Source organism: Engraulis encrasicolus, chromosome 6 (assembly GCF_034702125.1).
Source record: "Engraulis encrasicolus isolate BLACKSEA-1 chromosome 6, IST_EnEncr_1.0, whole genome shotgun sequence".
Lineage (NCBI taxonomy): Eukaryota > Metazoa > Chordata > Actinopteri > Clupeiformes > Engraulidae > Engraulis > Engraulis encrasicolus.
In genome coordinates, this window is record NC_085862.1 from 6,888,829 (window position 1) to 6,906,118 (window position 17,290).

General features: G+C 44.7%; 1 protein-coding gene across 6 annotated transcripts in view; it reads right to left on the reverse strand.

Annotated features, from left to right (window-relative positions):
• brdt (bromodomain, testis-specific) overlaps positions 1–16,398 on the reverse strand; it is a 34,554-nt gene extending 18,156 nt beyond the window's left edge. For 2 of the 6 annotated variants that reach the window (XM_063200531.1, XM_063200526.1), the window contains exons 1-13: positions 15,681–16,313; positions 12,416–12,741; positions 11,631–11,768; positions 10,758–10,896; positions 10,303–10,430; positions 9,094–9,525; positions 7,155–7,283; positions 6,347–6,559; positions 4,784–4,995; positions 4,143–4,417; positions 3,184–3,288; positions 2,461–2,586; positions 97–158 (exon numbers count right to left, since the gene is read on the reverse strand). In XM_063200531.1, coding sequence (XP_063056601.1) covers positions 97–158; positions 2,461–2,586; positions 3,184–3,288; positions 4,143–4,417; positions 4,784–4,995; positions 6,347–6,559; positions 7,155–7,283; positions 9,094–9,525; positions 10,303–10,430; positions 10,758–10,896; positions 11,631–11,768; positions 12,416–12,610 — 2,154 coding nt within the window. In that variant the 5' untranslated portion in view covers positions 12,611–12,741; positions 15,681–16,313. The other 4 variants (XM_063200527.1, XM_063200530.1, XM_063200529.1 and 1 more) reach the window with 4 other exon arrangements.
• Between the last annotated feature and the right edge of the window lie 892 nt (positions 16,399–17,290).

The window sequence follows — 17,290 nt, forward strand, 5'->3', positions numbered from 1 at the left end:
TACTCATAGAGCTAGCCAGGCATTCGTTTGGAACGGTCAGACACACACGATCAACTGGTTGAAATTAAAAAAATGTGAAGTCTGAAGAGGAAGTACCTTTGTTTTTACTTTGCTTTTGTGGCCGGTGGTTTTGTGGTGTTTCTTCTTTGCTTTCTTCTCTGCAAGACACGTACACAAGGCACATGGTCACCAGGTCAGCAAGAGCAACCCACCAGGAGTCATTACCTCTACGCATCATCTCAGGGCCCACAAATTCACAGGACACCACTGTGTGTCATCCAGCCGCAGCAGAGAAGGTCATGTGTGATACTAGGCATTGTTTTCACGGATTGAGACGAGAACACGGTGTATGCTCCAAGAAAAATGGAAGAACAAAACAAAAAAAGACAGAAATTAAGGGACACTGATGGGACGGAAAAGCTAAATAAATAAACGACAAAAAGTTGAAAGTACAAACACAAACAACAAATGTAACTTACCTCTAGAGATAAGAACACATTTATGAGCCAACCAATTCCCTCACCAATCACTATATCCGGCCAAACTTCTCCAACTGAGCAATTATGGGAATTTCGTCTTTTTGAGTATGTGGGTTTGGTGTGTATGGTGTGTGTGAATGCTAAACTTGTGTGATGAGACATTAAAGATAAAGAGACTTTAAAAAAATAAAACACACCACTATTCTTAAAATGTAAAACAGTCTATGAAAAATCTGTTTATTTGAACCTCAAAGTTCAATGAGAAAAAAAAATCCTTAACCTTTTCAAGGTAAAAACGCAAACAATTTGCACAAAAGCTACAGAACATTTTTTGCTGCTTTTTTTTTGTTTAAATATAAAAGCATGACAGTTTTTTTTCACTCAAGTGCTTAATTTGGTCCAGCTTATTCTAGCCTGAGCCTGTTGACTTTACAATCTATTGAGCACCTCAACAGGATAGAAGCATTATGTACAGTGTGCGCGTCCTCTCTAATCAAAGAAACTACACACAGAATATTAACATTACATAAGAGCAACCAAACCGAAAACAAAACAAAAAAACAGGAAAGAAGAAGGTAAAATCAAAAACAAAAGCAGAATAAAAGAAAAAAAAATAAACACAAACGGCAGCAGACATGTACAAAAAGAAGAAGATGGATGCCACAAACCCAGTGTACAATGGAGTATTGAGTGTGAGTGAGTGAGAGAGTGAGAGAAAGCACTGGGTCACAGAGAGGAGACCTGGGAGAGGCTGGAGAGGCTGCAGTGGTTGGGGCTCAGTAGTTAAGTGGAGGATACACACCCACACTATCGCCTAATGATTGAATACAGTTCTGAACTGAGTGCTGAATGCCACACACAACATAGTGACTGAATGAATGAAGCAAAGGACAGCTCTTCAGATTTCTGCGAATCGCCATTACAATCCAAAGAGGGGTTCTACCCAAAACGTTTGCAGGCAAATAAACAAAGAAAAATCTGAAAAGCCCCGTCCTTCACTTGGGGCGCAGTGGGACTGGGCTAAGCCAGTGGGGTCAGGAGTTACTAACGCAGAACCTTCAGTGGCAGCTGCTGCCAATAGTAGAGTATCAGATACTTGAAGTGGGAAACATTGAGACATTTACTGCCACAGCAGAAGGTTGTAGCAGTAACGTCACTGGACATAGGCTACGGCTGGACTGTACACGGCTGGACTGTACAAGGACGGAAGATATTTGAGATGGGAGTGAGCGTGTTCCACTGAGTGCTACCGCTGTGGCCATATCCTCCTCCTCCTCACAGGCTTCCTCCTCTCTCTCCATGTCCCAGTATGGCCCTCCGTCTCTCTCTCTCTCTATGCCCCAGTGGTACCATAAATGATGAGGGTGCTTGTTATTAACACAGTGCAACTCTGGTGCAGAGAAAACAAATCACCACCACACCTCAAAAACAAAACATAAATACACCCAAATGAAACATGTTTGTTCTGTTACGCAGAGGGGGGTGAAAAGTGCTTGAAATACAGAAACAGAAAAAAGCTTACAAACAATAAAACTAAAAGGAACTCAAAAACAACAATCTTTTTTTTTCTTTTTCAAGTATTTGGTTTAACCAGCAGTTGATAAGGAAAGTGACGTATGTGAGTTGTGCAAGAGGGTGGGAGATTGGGGATGTCCAAAATTAGAGTTTACTTACTTTATTTTACTTATTCATATTGTTGATTTATTTCCCTTTCATACATTAGGCTGATCAGTTCGTTTTGCTTGTATATTCATGCAACGGGGTGGTATATGAAAAAAACATGGCAATGTATTTTTCCCTCACCGTATTGAAAGACAGAAACCGAGAGTGGAGGGTGAGAGGGATGGAGGAGAGGCAGAGAGGGGAGGGGAGGGGTGTTGAGAGGTGGGCATCAGAGAGAGAGGGGGGGGAGGGGGGGTACAGTAGAGGGGTGGTGGGTGACGATGGAGAAGAGTGCTGAGCGAGAGACATGGCCTCTAACCTGATTCAGAGTCACTGCTATCAGAGCAGCTAGAATCACTACTACTGCTGCCAGAGCTGGAGGAAGAACTGCTGTCACTCAGCCGAGAGGGCGGGCCCACATCACCCACTACTGCAGAGGGCTCATCTGGAGAGAGAGAGAGAGAGAGAGAGAGAGAGAGAGAGAGAGAGAGAGAGAGAGAGAGAGAGAGAGAGAGAGAGAGAGAGAGAGAGAGAGAGAGAGAGAGAGAGAGAGAGAGAAAACAAATATGAGCTTCACAAAACACAAAAACACACACACACACACACAGCTCTTGCCAATTTAATGCATTTGAAAAGAAAAGGATAGTGTCAGCTGAGTGGTTTCACATAAAGGCTTGTGTGCTTGTACATCTGTGATGGAACAGAACAGCCATAGCCTAGAGCTGCATGCACAACAATAACAGCTATGGCTCTCATCTTAATGCCTCTTTTTGCAGCCAAGCTTATCCTCAAAATGAACTTGCACTACATCAACTGCTCTAGTCATAGTTGACTGGCATGCATCATTAACATGATGAAAATAAATATGAATAAATATGGAAAAAACCTGACCAAGGTTGCAAATAGCACGTGTATTGCACTCTCAAAAATAATCACACGTGCAAACATGTGATTATCTAGTCTATGTTAGTGTGATTTTACCCTTATCCTGTGCTAGAGAGCAAGGATGCATCCTTTATTGAGTCTTGAACTCAGCACTTACTCTTGGCTTTCGTTCTCTTCGGGGCCTCTTCTCCTCCGTTCTGTTTGTCAGCTTCTTTCTTGGAGCCGGACTTCTCTCCTTTGGACTTCTGGGCCTTTTTCTCTGCTGGGTGTAACAATGACGAGAAGAGGGGTATAGAATAGAGAAGAAGAGGGAGGAGGAGGGGAGAGAGAGAACTCTTACTTGTGCTAAATGGAAAGTGCTGAGGCATGCAGGTGCGTTTGTTGCATGGTTAAAGCACAGGGACCTGAGGGAGCCTTGCAGAACTACACACAACCCTACCGTCACTTCATGACTACGCTGCAAAACACATTCACTGAATCTCTTTAAACATGGCCAAGTGTTTCTAGGGGGTGGGGGAAAATCATCTTAGAACGCTGCAATGACTTGCCTAAGCTAATTTTCAAGAAATGTTCCAGAACTACTTCCAAAATTACTTCACTTCATACGCAAAGTGTCCATTGAAATAAATAAGGCACTGCAGAGTTGAACTTCTTAAAGGAACAGACCACCCTTTTTTGATTTTCACATCATTGCAGTATTTCCAAGCATTATTCATGAATGTGCATATAATTTTCGTCTATGTGTTTGCATTGCCCTGTTTGACAGTATACCCAAATTAGTCATAGTAATGTAAGTCTATGGTACAAAATAAAACATCATCAAATGTACTTATAAACCACTTTAAAATGAATGTAACATTCACCAGAGTGTAAAACAGCAATTTAATTCGGTCCAGTGATCACTTGTGGCTTGATGCTAAAGATACCAGTTACTTTCAGTGATTATGCTAAGCTATGCTAATAATTCTGATCCAATAAATCTAAGTACTGAAAACAAAGAGAAGAAAATGATATGCACATTCATGAACAATGCTGGGAAATACTGCAAATATGTGAAAATCAAAAAAGGGTGGTCTGTTCCTTTAACATGTGTGTGCGCATGTGTGCTGAACTCACGGTCAGGGTTCTTGCGTCGCTTGCGGAGGCATGTTTGCACGAAGGCCTGGAGCGTGCGCAGCGTGGACAGCTTGAGCATCTCGAAGTCGATCTCGATCTCCTCTGGGTTGGTGTCGCGGAGCGCGGGCTCGCGGGCCTTGATGATGGCCACCACCTTGCCCAGCTTGTCGCCCGGCAGCTTGTTGATGTCCAAGCTGAGGCGCCGCTTCTCCTCGTACGTCATGGGCAGCACCGGGACCTCGTCGTCAGACATCGCCAAGAAGTCCTTATGGGGGCTGCCAAGAGGAAAAGGACACGACACTTTAATATCGAGGAGTGGGACGCTGTCAACTAAGCTGATCTCACTCCAGGCCTCGTCGTCGGACATCGTAAAGAGGTCCTTATGGGGGGGCTGCCATTAGGGAGGGGGGAAAAGCCATTAGGGAGGGGGGAAAAGAGCAATGATGCTAAAACATTGGGGCGAAATGGTGCAAACTCGCACAACAGAAGAAAATATGGCATTACACTTCCTGTGTAGGTGACCATCTACATTTTTCCGTTTGGTTGTTGGATTTCAACTCAAGATTATTTTCATCTCCTTGGCCATTGTGTGTGTGTGTGTGTGTGTGTGTGTGTGTGTGTGTGTGTGTGTGTGGTCTTACCCGGCCTTGCTTCCCTTCTTCAGGCCCTTGCTCTTGGTCTTGTGGGCCTTGCTGGAGTCGTCCCATTTGCGTTTGGAGGAGAGCTCCTTCTCCTTCTCCCTCTCCTTGTCCTTCCTCCGCTTCTTCTCCTTGGACTTCTCCTTCTCCTTCTTCTTTGGCTTGAGCACGGGCACCTGGGACAGCAGCTGCAACTGTTGGTGCATGGCCTTTAGCTGCGGCACAACACAGGGGACAATAAGGTCACAACACGGTCGTGATACAGATGACAACACGGTCATGATACAGATGTCAACACGGTCACGACACAGGGGACAACACGGTCACGACACAGGGGACAACACGGTCACAACACAGGGGACAACACGGTCACGACACAGGGGACAACACGGTCACAACACAGGGGACAACACGGTCACAACACAGGGGACAACGAGGTCACTTTGTAACTAGTTATGGAACGACGATTGGCAGATTCAGATCCCGTCTTTCTGATACACAGTGGTCACGAGAGGCAGTTGTAGACTGACCAAAAAAAGATAAATAGAATGTCGTTTAATGACAATAATGTCTGTAGGCTACTAGGTCTCTGCCTACCCACCCCTAAAAAAAACGCCTCGGATCTACACAATTCTATTTTGGGATCAAAACGGCGAATTTCGCCAAAAGGTGACAAGTTTGCAGGTATGTAAACTTCAATGAACTGGTATTTTGCCATGCAACTACAGCCACTTAGAAACCTATAAATAACAAGGTCTACTATAAAACATGGATTCATTCTTCATCACCAATACTGATGATGCTTCGTGGGCATCATCCCGCTGCCTGTCCTGCCTTGCCAAACGGATCTAGTAGAGCCAGCGCTGCTGCTTTGATGCCTAGCAACAGAGCAACAGGTCTAATGAAGTCAGGTGACGACTGAGGACACCACCGGACTCAGCAGGCAGCTCAGCTCAGCTCAGCTGGCCTCCCTTCCTGAGCACTCCCTCCCCATCACATATAGCACCATTTCAAAACTGGAAGGAAACCTGCTGTATAACATTGTTACATTGTCAGATTTTGACCTGGTGGTCATGGGTTCTATTGTCAATCCACTCCCAGGGAGCGAGAGCACGAGAGAGAGCGAGAGAGAGAGAGAGAGAGAGAGAAAGAGAACGAGAGAGAGAGAGAGAGAGAGAAAGAAAGAAACAGAACGAGAGAAAGAGAGAGCACGAGAGAGAGCACAAGAGAGACAGAGAGAGAGCGCACGAGAGAGAGAGAAAGAGAGAGCACAAGAGAGACAGAGAGAGAGAGCATGAGAGAGAGAGAGAGAGAGAGAGAGAGAGAGAGAGAGAGAGAGAGAGAAAGAGAGCACGAGAGAGAGAGAGAGAGCACGAGAGAGAGAGCACGAGAGAGAGAGAGAGAGAACGAGAGAGAGAGAGAGAGAGAGAACGAGAGAGAGAGAGAGAGAGCGCGAGAGCGAGCAAGACAGAGAGAGTGAGAGAGCGAGAGAGTGAGAACGAGAGAGAGAGAGAGAAAGCGCGAGAGGGAGCAAGACAGAGAGAGTGAGAGAGCGAGAGCTGCTACCTGCTGTGTGAGGTTGGCCAGGTGTTTGGCTCGCGTCTCCTCGTCCTCCTCCTCTGACTCTGATGAGCTGTCGGACTCTGAGGAGCTGCCGCTGCTCTCCGAGCTGGAGGGGCTTCCCAGGATCCTCTTCTCCCGCGGGCCCGCCGGCCGACCCCCGAACTCGCTCTTCACCGGCTCCGGGGGAATCTTGGCGAAGCGCGACTCAAACACCTCCTGTCACACACACACACACACCACCAGTATCGGCGAATAAAACAATCGGCTTCTGGATGGATTTCTCATCTTTAAAAGGCTACAATGTCTGCAGTCTGAAGCTCTTCATGCCCTGCTGCAGCACTTTGAACTTCAACAAGAACATAAAGCAGCGTTTTGGACAGAAAATGTCGCCTTTCTTAGCACATCTTGCTGAGTTCAAGCTGCATGAGTCAGTGCTTTGAAATTGTTACCTGACAGATGCAGCCAGTATAAAAGCCCAATCTCAAGAAGAATACCAGACATCCAACAAGCAAGTGCAACAATAATGTGAATGTAAACGGCCAACTGCAAACGGCAAAAAAATTTCCCTTGGCTTTGTAATGTCACAAAAATTAAGCCTATGAATATCTTGTTACCCACTCATTAAAAAGACTAAGTGCAGTATAATGAAACTAATTAAATCAAGCTCTCATTGAGATATTATCATTATTTAAATTACAAGTAACATTATATATTACTATAAATAATTAATTATATTATATATATAATATTAGTATAAACAGAGAACACTGCGTTTCCATTGTGGTATGGTCAGGGGTGAAGTGAAACCCACCTGGAGCCTCTGAGCCATGGCCACCACCTCGTGCGTCGGGGGGTTGTACTTGTAGCAGTTGGAGAACATCAGCCGGATGTCAGCCGCAAACTGCAAGGCATCCGTGTACTCACGGTTGTCCATTTTTTTCTGTGAAAGGCAAGAAGAGAAAGAATCCCAGTTAGATCTCACAGACATCCAATTCCTATTAGCCTGGTGCAGGGTCAAAGCATAAAGTTCATGTAAGAAAAGGAAGAACCGCACACGGTTGAGCCAGAGAGAGTAGAGAGAGAGAGGCTCCATTGGCCCATTGTTTCCGGGTTCTATTATTGGGGGGGAAATCCCCCTTTAGGCAGACCTAGGCAGACCTGAGGACTGTTCTATTCAATGCTAGGAGCATTATGACACGGCCCTTTGGGCAGACCGGAACCTGGTCACATTAGGTGCCCATAGAAACCTATTATGTTGGCATATCTCTATACTTAAAGAATCTCTGGTTGAGCTCCCTTTTAATCCATTTTATTATTTTCGTTTCGGGCCACCACTGCTCTTCCTCAGACTCAAAGTCTCACACTCACGTCACGTAAGTAAAAAAGGACAGTCAGTGTGTTCTTTCCAGACCACCCACGTGTAGTACGGTACATGGTCTACCAGACCAGTGTTTCGCCGCAGGACCCCCTCAGGGGTGCCGCGGAAATGTGGCTGATAAATCAATTATGTAATATAATACACATTTGTCTAAATTGATAAGTTAATGTTAGTCAGTGGAATCTTTCATCTGCCATTTACACACAATAAAGACACACAATAAAACACTGTAACAGACTACCATACACCTCCACCCAGCGACCCACTGGGGAAGAGCGCCATCTGTACTGTGCTGCCCAGCAACGCTCGCTCAGGGCAGACCTACTGCTGTGCTGACAGGCAGGCAGGCAAGCCACCATGCAGCTTGCTCTGCACCCTTTTATTATTACCTTCCTACCAGAGGCAGTGCTAGAGCAGTGGTTCTTAACCTGGGGTGCGGGCACCGCCTGGGGGTGCGCCAGAGATTTCAGGGGGTGCACGGAATTTTGCTGCTGTGGAGGATGCAACCAAAATTCTGCTTGCGAACATTATAATTAGGCCAAAACAAAACCAAATGAAAACATGTTTTGGTCTCCATGTAAAGTGGTTAAGGTATTGAATAAAATATCAAGCAAGAATCATCGTAATTTATCACTCAAATCAGTGTTTAGTGCATATACACATGTAGACGTTTGGGATGGGGGTGCGCGGCTTATCTTGGCACAGGTGAGGGGGTGCGTTAAGGAAAAAAAGGTTAAGAACCAATGTGCTAGAGGACCCACACTGTGTGTAATGTATTAAGCTCGGGTATAGAATACCACAACATTGAAAGTGATGTGCGTTGAAATTTTTCTTTTGTAGATTTTAGTTTTCTAATATAAAACTAGTCAAATCATTCCAAGATTGACTGATTTAAAATTATTGGGAAAAAGTATAATTTTTTAACCTGACGGAGTGTTGAGGGTGAATCTACTAACCTTAATCTTATATGCTTAGGGCAAGTGATGCTGACCCATAGGTTCCTATGTCAATGGTCTTCTACGCAATGTCATAGAAATCGTGACGGCAACATGACCGACTCACTAGTTTTATGTTAAACCATGCTTCTTTGCTCATAGGTTAAAATGCTCAGTTAGCAATGATTAGCCGTATAGTTCTCATGTCTATGGGATGCTAGACTACGCTGTAGTAGTGAGTAGTACTGCTCTGGACTAACACACGACTGACTCAATACTAGTTAGCTAGTTAGTAGTTTCATGTGCTGCTTTACCCGTATGGTTCCCATGTCTATGGGATGCTAGACTATGCTGTAGTATTGAGTAGTACTCCTCTGGAATAAAACACGACTGACTCAATACTAGTTAGCTAGTTAGTAGTTTCATGTGCTGCTTACCCGTATGGTTCCCATGTCCATGGGCTGCTGCACGATGTCGTAGTAGTCGTGCAGGCCGAGGGCCGCCACGTCGACGGGCTTGTAGAAGGGCCAGGCGTAGGCGTAGTGTTTCTTGGCGAACAGCTCCTTGAGGATGGCGCAGCAGTGCTTGAGGCGCTCGGGCAGCTTGGGCCTCTTGGGCCCGTGGTGCTGCTGGGGCGAGTCGGGCAGGTCCTTGCACGGCGGCTTGATGGGCCGGCCGCTGCCCCGCCGCGAGCACAGCTTCAGGGCCTTGGCCCCCGCCGGGCCGGTGGCCACTCCCACCGTTGGCTCCGGGACCAGAGCCGGGGCCAACATTGGGGCCGGGGCCGCAGGCGACTCACTGGAGGGGGGCAGCAGGGGGGGCCCGCCCGGGGTGGTGGTGTCTGCTTTTCGCTTCACACCTTTCTTGATCTGCAAGTGCAACACAGGGAACCACAAGTTAATGTTTGTCATCAATCATTACAATGTAAACATGTTTATTTTTTTGTAAAGACAAAATGTATGCGACCCAATTCAGATATATTCATCAATGCAAAATGTTCTCCAAGCTACTGCATATGGCATGCTAGTATACTGCCAAAATGTCACGCTGAAAATATTTTCTAAGGGAGCATGTAATAACATGTACTCCAGTTGTACTTCCATGTTATTAGACCAGTTATTTCACTGTACCTAATGAGAAAGTACACTGTCATTAAAGCCCCGTAAAAATAAAGAGTTGCCATACTTTCTAAGGGAGCCATTTCTATGTGTTGTTGGATAGGGATGGGTATCGCAGCCATGTTCCTGTATCGATTTGATTTCGATTCTTAGGGCTTTGAATCAATTAATCACGATTCAATTCGATTCGATTCATTGCGAATCGATTCAATCCGTTCCATTCTTGGTGCAAGGATTTCCCTCAAAAGATGCTGTTGCCTATGTTTACATAAAAAATGTCAAAGGGCTGTGGTTTGACAGTGTTAACAGATTGCTAATTTGTAATAAGTAGGCCTAGGCCTAATTTACTAATACCTACTGGGTATTTTCCATAGACCTAAATTAAACAAAAAGAACAAAAAAAGAGAGAACAAAAAAATCGATTTTGTGCTCTGTGATATTGATCGATTATCGATTATTTTACCCAGCCCTATTGTTGGAGGCTTTGATTATTTTCGGCTGAGAAGAGAAGAGAGGATTGTCACTAACTTTTGCAGTGATCTGAGCAGAGAGGGGGGTGCTGGGCATAGTGTGGAGGGCCTCAGGAGGGATGACCGTCACTGTCTGCTGGAACACCACCTCTGACACCGGGGAGTGGGGCCTCTGCTTTACCAGACCTGCAGACCGGGGGGGAGAGAGAGGCGGGGGGAGAGAAGGAGAGCAGGAGAGGAGCAAGAGAAAGAGAGAGAGAGAGCAGGAGAGAGAGAGAGAGAGAGAGAGAGAGAGAGAGAGAGAGAGAGAGAGAGAGGCGGGGGGAGCGGGAGAGCGAGAGAGAGCGAGAGAGAGCGGCGAGAGAGAGAGGCGGGGGAGAGAGAAAGAGAGAGAGAGAGAAAACAAGGGGTTCAAGTTCTCCCGAGAGGTAGTTTTTCCATGAATGTTTGTGCTATTGTGCAGACTAGGCTTTATCAGGGGATAAGAGAGCAGAGCCGAGCACGCTTAAGCACCTGCTGACGTCTTCCTACCCTTCCCCGGAGCCTTGGTCGTCATGGCGATCACCTCCGTCTCTTCCTGGGGCATATCCTTCACCTTGTCCAGGAAGAACTTTTCCAGGGACTGGGCCATGTGGACTATGTCGTCTCCAGGCTGTGCAGAGAGGGAGGGAGGCAGAAAGAGATCAGTGATTCCAAACCAGGGGTACGTGCACCACTAAGGGCACACGAGCACACTAGGGGGCACGTGGAAAAATGTAATAACACCAACTGTATGGAGCATGGTCAAGTTGGGAAAGAGGAAGAGATATAGATCATGAGTGAGAGATGAATGAGGATTAGGGGATACACAATAGGGCTGCACAATATAGCGAAAATATATCAAAATCACAATACCGGTACCAAGAGTGGCGATATGTGTATCGCGAAAATGACCTAATTATCACAAACAATAAAACTTTCTGTAGATGTGCAAGAATCCCACTATGGCCAAACCCATGCCCCCCCCCCCCCCCCCCCCCCCCCCCCCCCCCCCCCCCCCCCCCCCCCCCCCCCCCCCCCCCACCCCCCCCCCCCCCCCCCCCCCCCCCCCCCCGCCCGACAAATTAATGACAAGAAAAACACGCAACTTTATTTCTAAATATTGTTATCGAGGTATTGAATGCGGTCATCGACTATCATGTTTCGTTTTCTGATATTGTGCAGCCCTAGTACACAAGACAAAAAAGGTTGTGAAACATCGAGTTACCTAACGAGTCATTCAGCCAACTCACTTGACAGTCAACTGACCAAGTTTAGTAGTAGTGAGCAACTTGATTACTATGGTATTTGGAACTTGAAGACTTTTCTCTTTTCCTCTTTTGGCAGGAACAGGCCCCTGTAGCTTACCCTGTTGTACAGGTAGCAGTTGGTGAACATGGTGTTGAAGTCCTCCAAACACTCCATAGCTTTCCAGTAGTAGTTATTGTCCAGTCGCTTTTTGATTGTGTTCAGATCCATGGGCTTCTTAATGATTGTGTAGTAGTCCTGAGAAGAGAGAAGTGATACCAAAATAAATACCGCAATTTCGGCCGCAGAAAATATTCAAAAGCAAAAAAAGGCACTTTCGGTTTTCGGCCAAAAGCCAATTGAGTGGCCGAATCCGAGGCCGATTAGAAAATGAATTGAAAATGGGCATTCATTAAAATAATTTCAGTTCTACTCTAACATTTGAAGACTTCAAATACACATTTATTTTCTTTCAAAAACATGTCAAAACATTTATTGTAAACGGTAGATTTAAACTATTTTTAAAAAAGTGAAAAACCTAACTTTTGACTGAATTGTAATATTCGGTTTCGGTATTCGGCCAAGTGATTAATTATTATTCGGTTTCGGCCACAAATTTTCATTTCGGTGCACCTCTAAAATACAGATTTAAAAATCATCATCATAATTGCAGAAACAGAAAAAAATGCATTTGTGAAACTGTATATTAATTAAATGTAGGCAGCACTTTTAAATGCTTTATTTTTAACAACAGTGCAACATTACATTGTGAATTCAATGACCAGATGTCTGTCACTTCTTATTAACATCATTTCTATATACGTACATGTGCACACACACAGACACACACACTGTGCTCATTGTTGCTCTCTTGGGCATTGGTGGGGGGGTCTGGTGCTACTTACGGGTAGCTTGAGCTGCACAGCGTCCACGGGGTATCTGAAGGGCCAGGAGAACTGGTGCTTCCAGAGCGAGCGCACCACCCTCTCCAGATACTGCAGCTGGTTGGTGAGGCGGCCCGGCTTCTTGGGGTTCTTGTAGTCGGGGGGCGGGGGGTTGCCGGCCATCCTGGCGATGGGGGGTTGGGTCACGTGAGCCATGGCTCCAGGAGGGGGGGGGGTGTAGGGTGGGGGCCTCGGAGCGGAGGAGGAGGAAGGTCTGTGTGTCTAATTTGGTTGCTGAGGGGAGCTGCGGCTCAGTGGGGACTGCACTGCATCTTCTGCCCGTGCCACTGAATAGGGAGGGAGGGGGGGATGGGGGTGGGGAGATGGGAGAGAGGAATGTTCAGCGGCAGTGCACATAGCCTTTAGACTCGCCAAGGCAGACCCCTCCATTTATACACTCTCACAGTAAAAATAAACAAATTAAGGCCCGCTGCCATGGCCACTGTGGAAACCAGTACATAGACTTCCTAAATGCAAACCCCAACCGAAAAAACACCTGGACATTGATAATCTGTAATCTCTTAGTATCCTGCTATAAAGCAAACAACCTGTAAAAGCGAATCAATGAGATTTGAAAGAATACGCACAGCCTTTAGACCCTGATTATCATCTTTAGGTACAGCCTGAGCCAACACACATTTCTACTTAAACAAGTTGACACAAGGACTTTTTGAAGGCATACAGTGGAGTTTGGGGTGGAGAAAAATGGACCTGGAGCTTTATTTATATATTTAAAATAAACCAAAAACATTGAAAATAAAGCGAATTGGCAGGGTAAAACATGCACTATCAAAATGCGCAGGGGCCGCTGCATTGCAAGACCTCTACAATGAAACCTAATCAATGTCTCCAGCAAATATATGATGACATGTCCAATCATTACATGTCCCCTTTAATAAAATGAAGCCTACATGACGACCAAGACACAGCAGTGAAAATAATAATAAAATAAATTCCCATTCCAGGGGAGCATTTCCACGTTTTTGTGAATTTTAGACAGAATATTGCTTCTTTTGACATTATTTGTAACATTCACCAAGATGGTTTATTAGGGTCAAGTATTATTTGACTTTCAAGTTAACTCCGCAGCCACAGCGAGCATGGTAAATGAACGAACTAGAACATGAGAGCTCTCTGTGAGTCAGGTACACACAAATACAATATTCACTTCGACTGGCTATGACGCCTCACTTGAATGGTGTCCAGTGCCACCTACTGACAAGAGAACTTGTTTCACAACAAGACCAGTTCTCACTCCAACCAATAGCCAGCACTGGCTTAGTATGACTTATTTCCTGGAGCCGAGGTGAGTTAAGCCATATTCACATTACGAATACAACCCTGTGACTATTGTCACGTCACATCTTACCTGCTTAAAACAGTGGACTATAAAGTGCACACAATGGCCCATGTCAGGTAACATACTGCAGACACCACAGGGGGTCCATCTGGGCAGACTATTCAAAAGCGAGCTGTACGTCAAGGGTTAAACTTCAGCCACCATGACGAGGATCACTAAGATTGGCTTCAAAAACACGGGCATTGTGCCAATTTCCTTAAAACAACCACTGTTGCCAAAGATCGGACACACTCATCCAGGACGTTCCCAAAACAAACCACCTCTGGACAACTATGCAAGGACTCGGGCAACATTACATTGGCTTGAATGGCTTCACACAAAAAGGCAATACAATTCAGATGTCACCACATGGGTCAACCCATACTGATGGCTAATTTTCAGCCACAACAGAAAGTGTCCCATCAGGTAATGCACCATGGTAACCATTTCACACCACTTACCCCAATCAAGAACCCAAATCTTCAAAAAGGAACATCTTCAGTTGTAATGGATTTTGCCCATACCCAATCCAATAATTTACATTACAAATAATGTAGATCTTACTATTGAGTTTATTTACAGGAATAACACGCAAGTTAACATGTGAACTATTAGCCCTGCCAAGGACTTACAAATTCATTTTCAAATAAAAACAAATCACATAATTAAAGAAATAAAACATTTATTTAAAATAAACTAGAACTCCAACACAACACATTCACACCTTCGCATCACCCTGCTAAGGGTTGCCTTTTATTACAATTGCCTGATGGCAAGCATCTGTATGAGTTGGGGGGGGAAAGGACACAAATGGGGCACGTTTTTATTATTTACTACACGATTACAATTGGCACTAAAATGTTTTCTACGTGTCGTGCTTGTGGCTGAAGGTAATCGTCTGCCAATACTGACATTTAACGATCACCATAAACGTCAGGTAGGGGCTGCAAACAATACTGCAGTCGTAACTGATGGGGGGAAACTGGCCTGCATGGAACTTGGCACAGCGGTTGTCATAGGGATTTGGAGTAGGCTACTTAAAACTAAATTTGAATAATAATCTCGATCATGTCTACTGATCGGGGCATCGCATATTTAGTTTTGGGGCACTCATTCAGGGTTGTCCTTGAAAAGAGGACAGGAGATGTTAGAGATACACCGTTGGCAGACATTTGTTCGTCAACAAACAATGCCATCCATTACGAGTCAACGTTTAGGTGCTGCAAGAGGTTGTCTGCAGTTTGATATACTGGACTTGACAGTTAACCTACTGCTCATCACTGTGACAACGGTAGCATTTTAGCACAACAAAGTATGTTATTGTAAAACTACCATCGCTTTTTTTGGTGCTGTATATATCGTGTTAGCTTCCGCGCTAGCCCTTAAAAGCTATAGCAGCGTTACATAACAGCCATGCCCCGAGCTTGCATGATGCAATCAGCACCGTCAAACAGAAATGTCGTGGTAGCTAGCATGACACTGTCGAACAACAAATCGCTGTTAACAGGCAAACAACGAGCTACCGATCCAAACATGGCATCTATTTGGATATGGAATTAAAATTACACACTAATCAGTTTGTTTGCGTTTGGTTTGAGCATTGAATACACCGTATCGCATCAATGTTTTCCGAATATTGTTGTTAGCTAGCTAGCAACAAAATGGCGACAGGAAGCGCTGGTCTTGGCGTGTCGCAAGGCTGTACGTAGAGAATTGCGTCTTTTAAAAAACTGTGCTAGTGGCCCTCCACCCTCGCAGACATCGGTTCACACCAGCCAAGTCACCACATTCACATTCAGGCCATCAACAGAAACAACTTTCTGTCAAAAACAGAACGCTTAGGTACATGATGTAAGCTATCTAGTTTAACCTGATCTCAAAATTTACCTTTCCGTCTCTGGCACAACAAGATTGTTTTTACTGCCGAACTGAGACAGACGTTCTGAGCCGAGATGTTCTGCTGGAAAGTTGAGACGAGCTGGATATCTTGCCGTTACTCGCGTTTAAACAACTGCCCAACTTAATATTATATTTGAAACAATTAACTGGGAAAATAACCAATTTCAGTCTTAATTTAACACAAATTTCGCAGCAAGGCAGTCTTCAATGGCGGACGTCTCTTTGACCAACCGCCTGGTATTTATACCCTTCTGTTTGGAACTCGAGCCCCAATTGGTCAAAACGCTTCACGTGCTACTGGGTTCTTCATTTTCCAAGACGACGAATAAAAACACAAACAACTCCGTTTAAACGATTCACAATGTTCACGATCGACCTTGCACAAACCACCAAAGCCTTCGCCTAATCTAAAATTGATTATTTTTCAGTTGCACGACGAAAATGCTCGAGAAAGCTGGAACATACGTCAGAGTATTTTCCCAAAGTACAACTAGTCTATGGGCGTCACATGACCACTCCAGAACATTCGATGCATTTGTTGGAAAACTACTGGTTGATTCTAAGTCATTTTAGAATGTAAATTGTTCTAAACTGACATGTCGCTGCCTATGAAACGCCTAAACTTACGCAAGCCCTGCATGTTCTCCCCGCAGCTTCTGTATTCTTTAAGTGCAAGATATGATATGATAGCGAAGAGAAGACAGCCCATAGAGGTAGAAAATAACACTAGAGAGGACACAGCAATTTGCGACAGCACTGGGAAATGGCAGCTGGAGCTTCCCAACTTCCGTAGGTAGTGTAGGTGCGTTCAGGCAATGCAAGTCAATGGAGAACACGCCCACCCCTGTCAAGAAATTGACTAAAACTGTGTAAATATGAAGTAACACTTTAATCAAAGACCAGATTTGAAATGTCAGGCTAAATATCTACTTAAATCATATGAGTCGATAAAATACATTTAAAAATCAAATAATATCTTTTATGAACATAGTTAGCAACACAGTTCAAATATTGTCCTTGTATAGTGTGTTGATGGACATTTTCACATGATTAAGCCATTTTTGACAGAGGTGAGCCTCGTTCTCCGTTAATTTCCATTTCTCTGATCTACCTACAGATAATGGCCGCTACAGATTGCCGTAAAAAGGGGGGCGGGGTCCTCTCTAGTGTTATTTTCTACCTCTATGAGACAGCCTTTACTTGGGGGCGTATTGCATGCTCCATGCGCATGTGTAAGCCACACAAACTGATTGGCAATAGGGTTAACGTCATCAATCCTGTTTTTAGAAACCCTAAGCTCTTCATAAGCCATAAGTTAAATTTGTAAGTCACGTCTACTGATAACATAGCATTACAATATATATGACAAACAAGAAGTATTTCCTAAAAATACTATATTAGCTTTTTTAAATGAGCTTATACAGTCATTTTAATTTGACATAAAAAAAAACATAGGCCTAGGTCTACTACCACCCTCTGCAGCGGAGGCCCAGTATTTCTGTGATCAAATATTGAATAGCCTACCAACTCTCAAACCACACAATTTAAAATGTTGACTGAACCTTTCTACTAGGCCTACTACCGGTGGGCCTACTAAT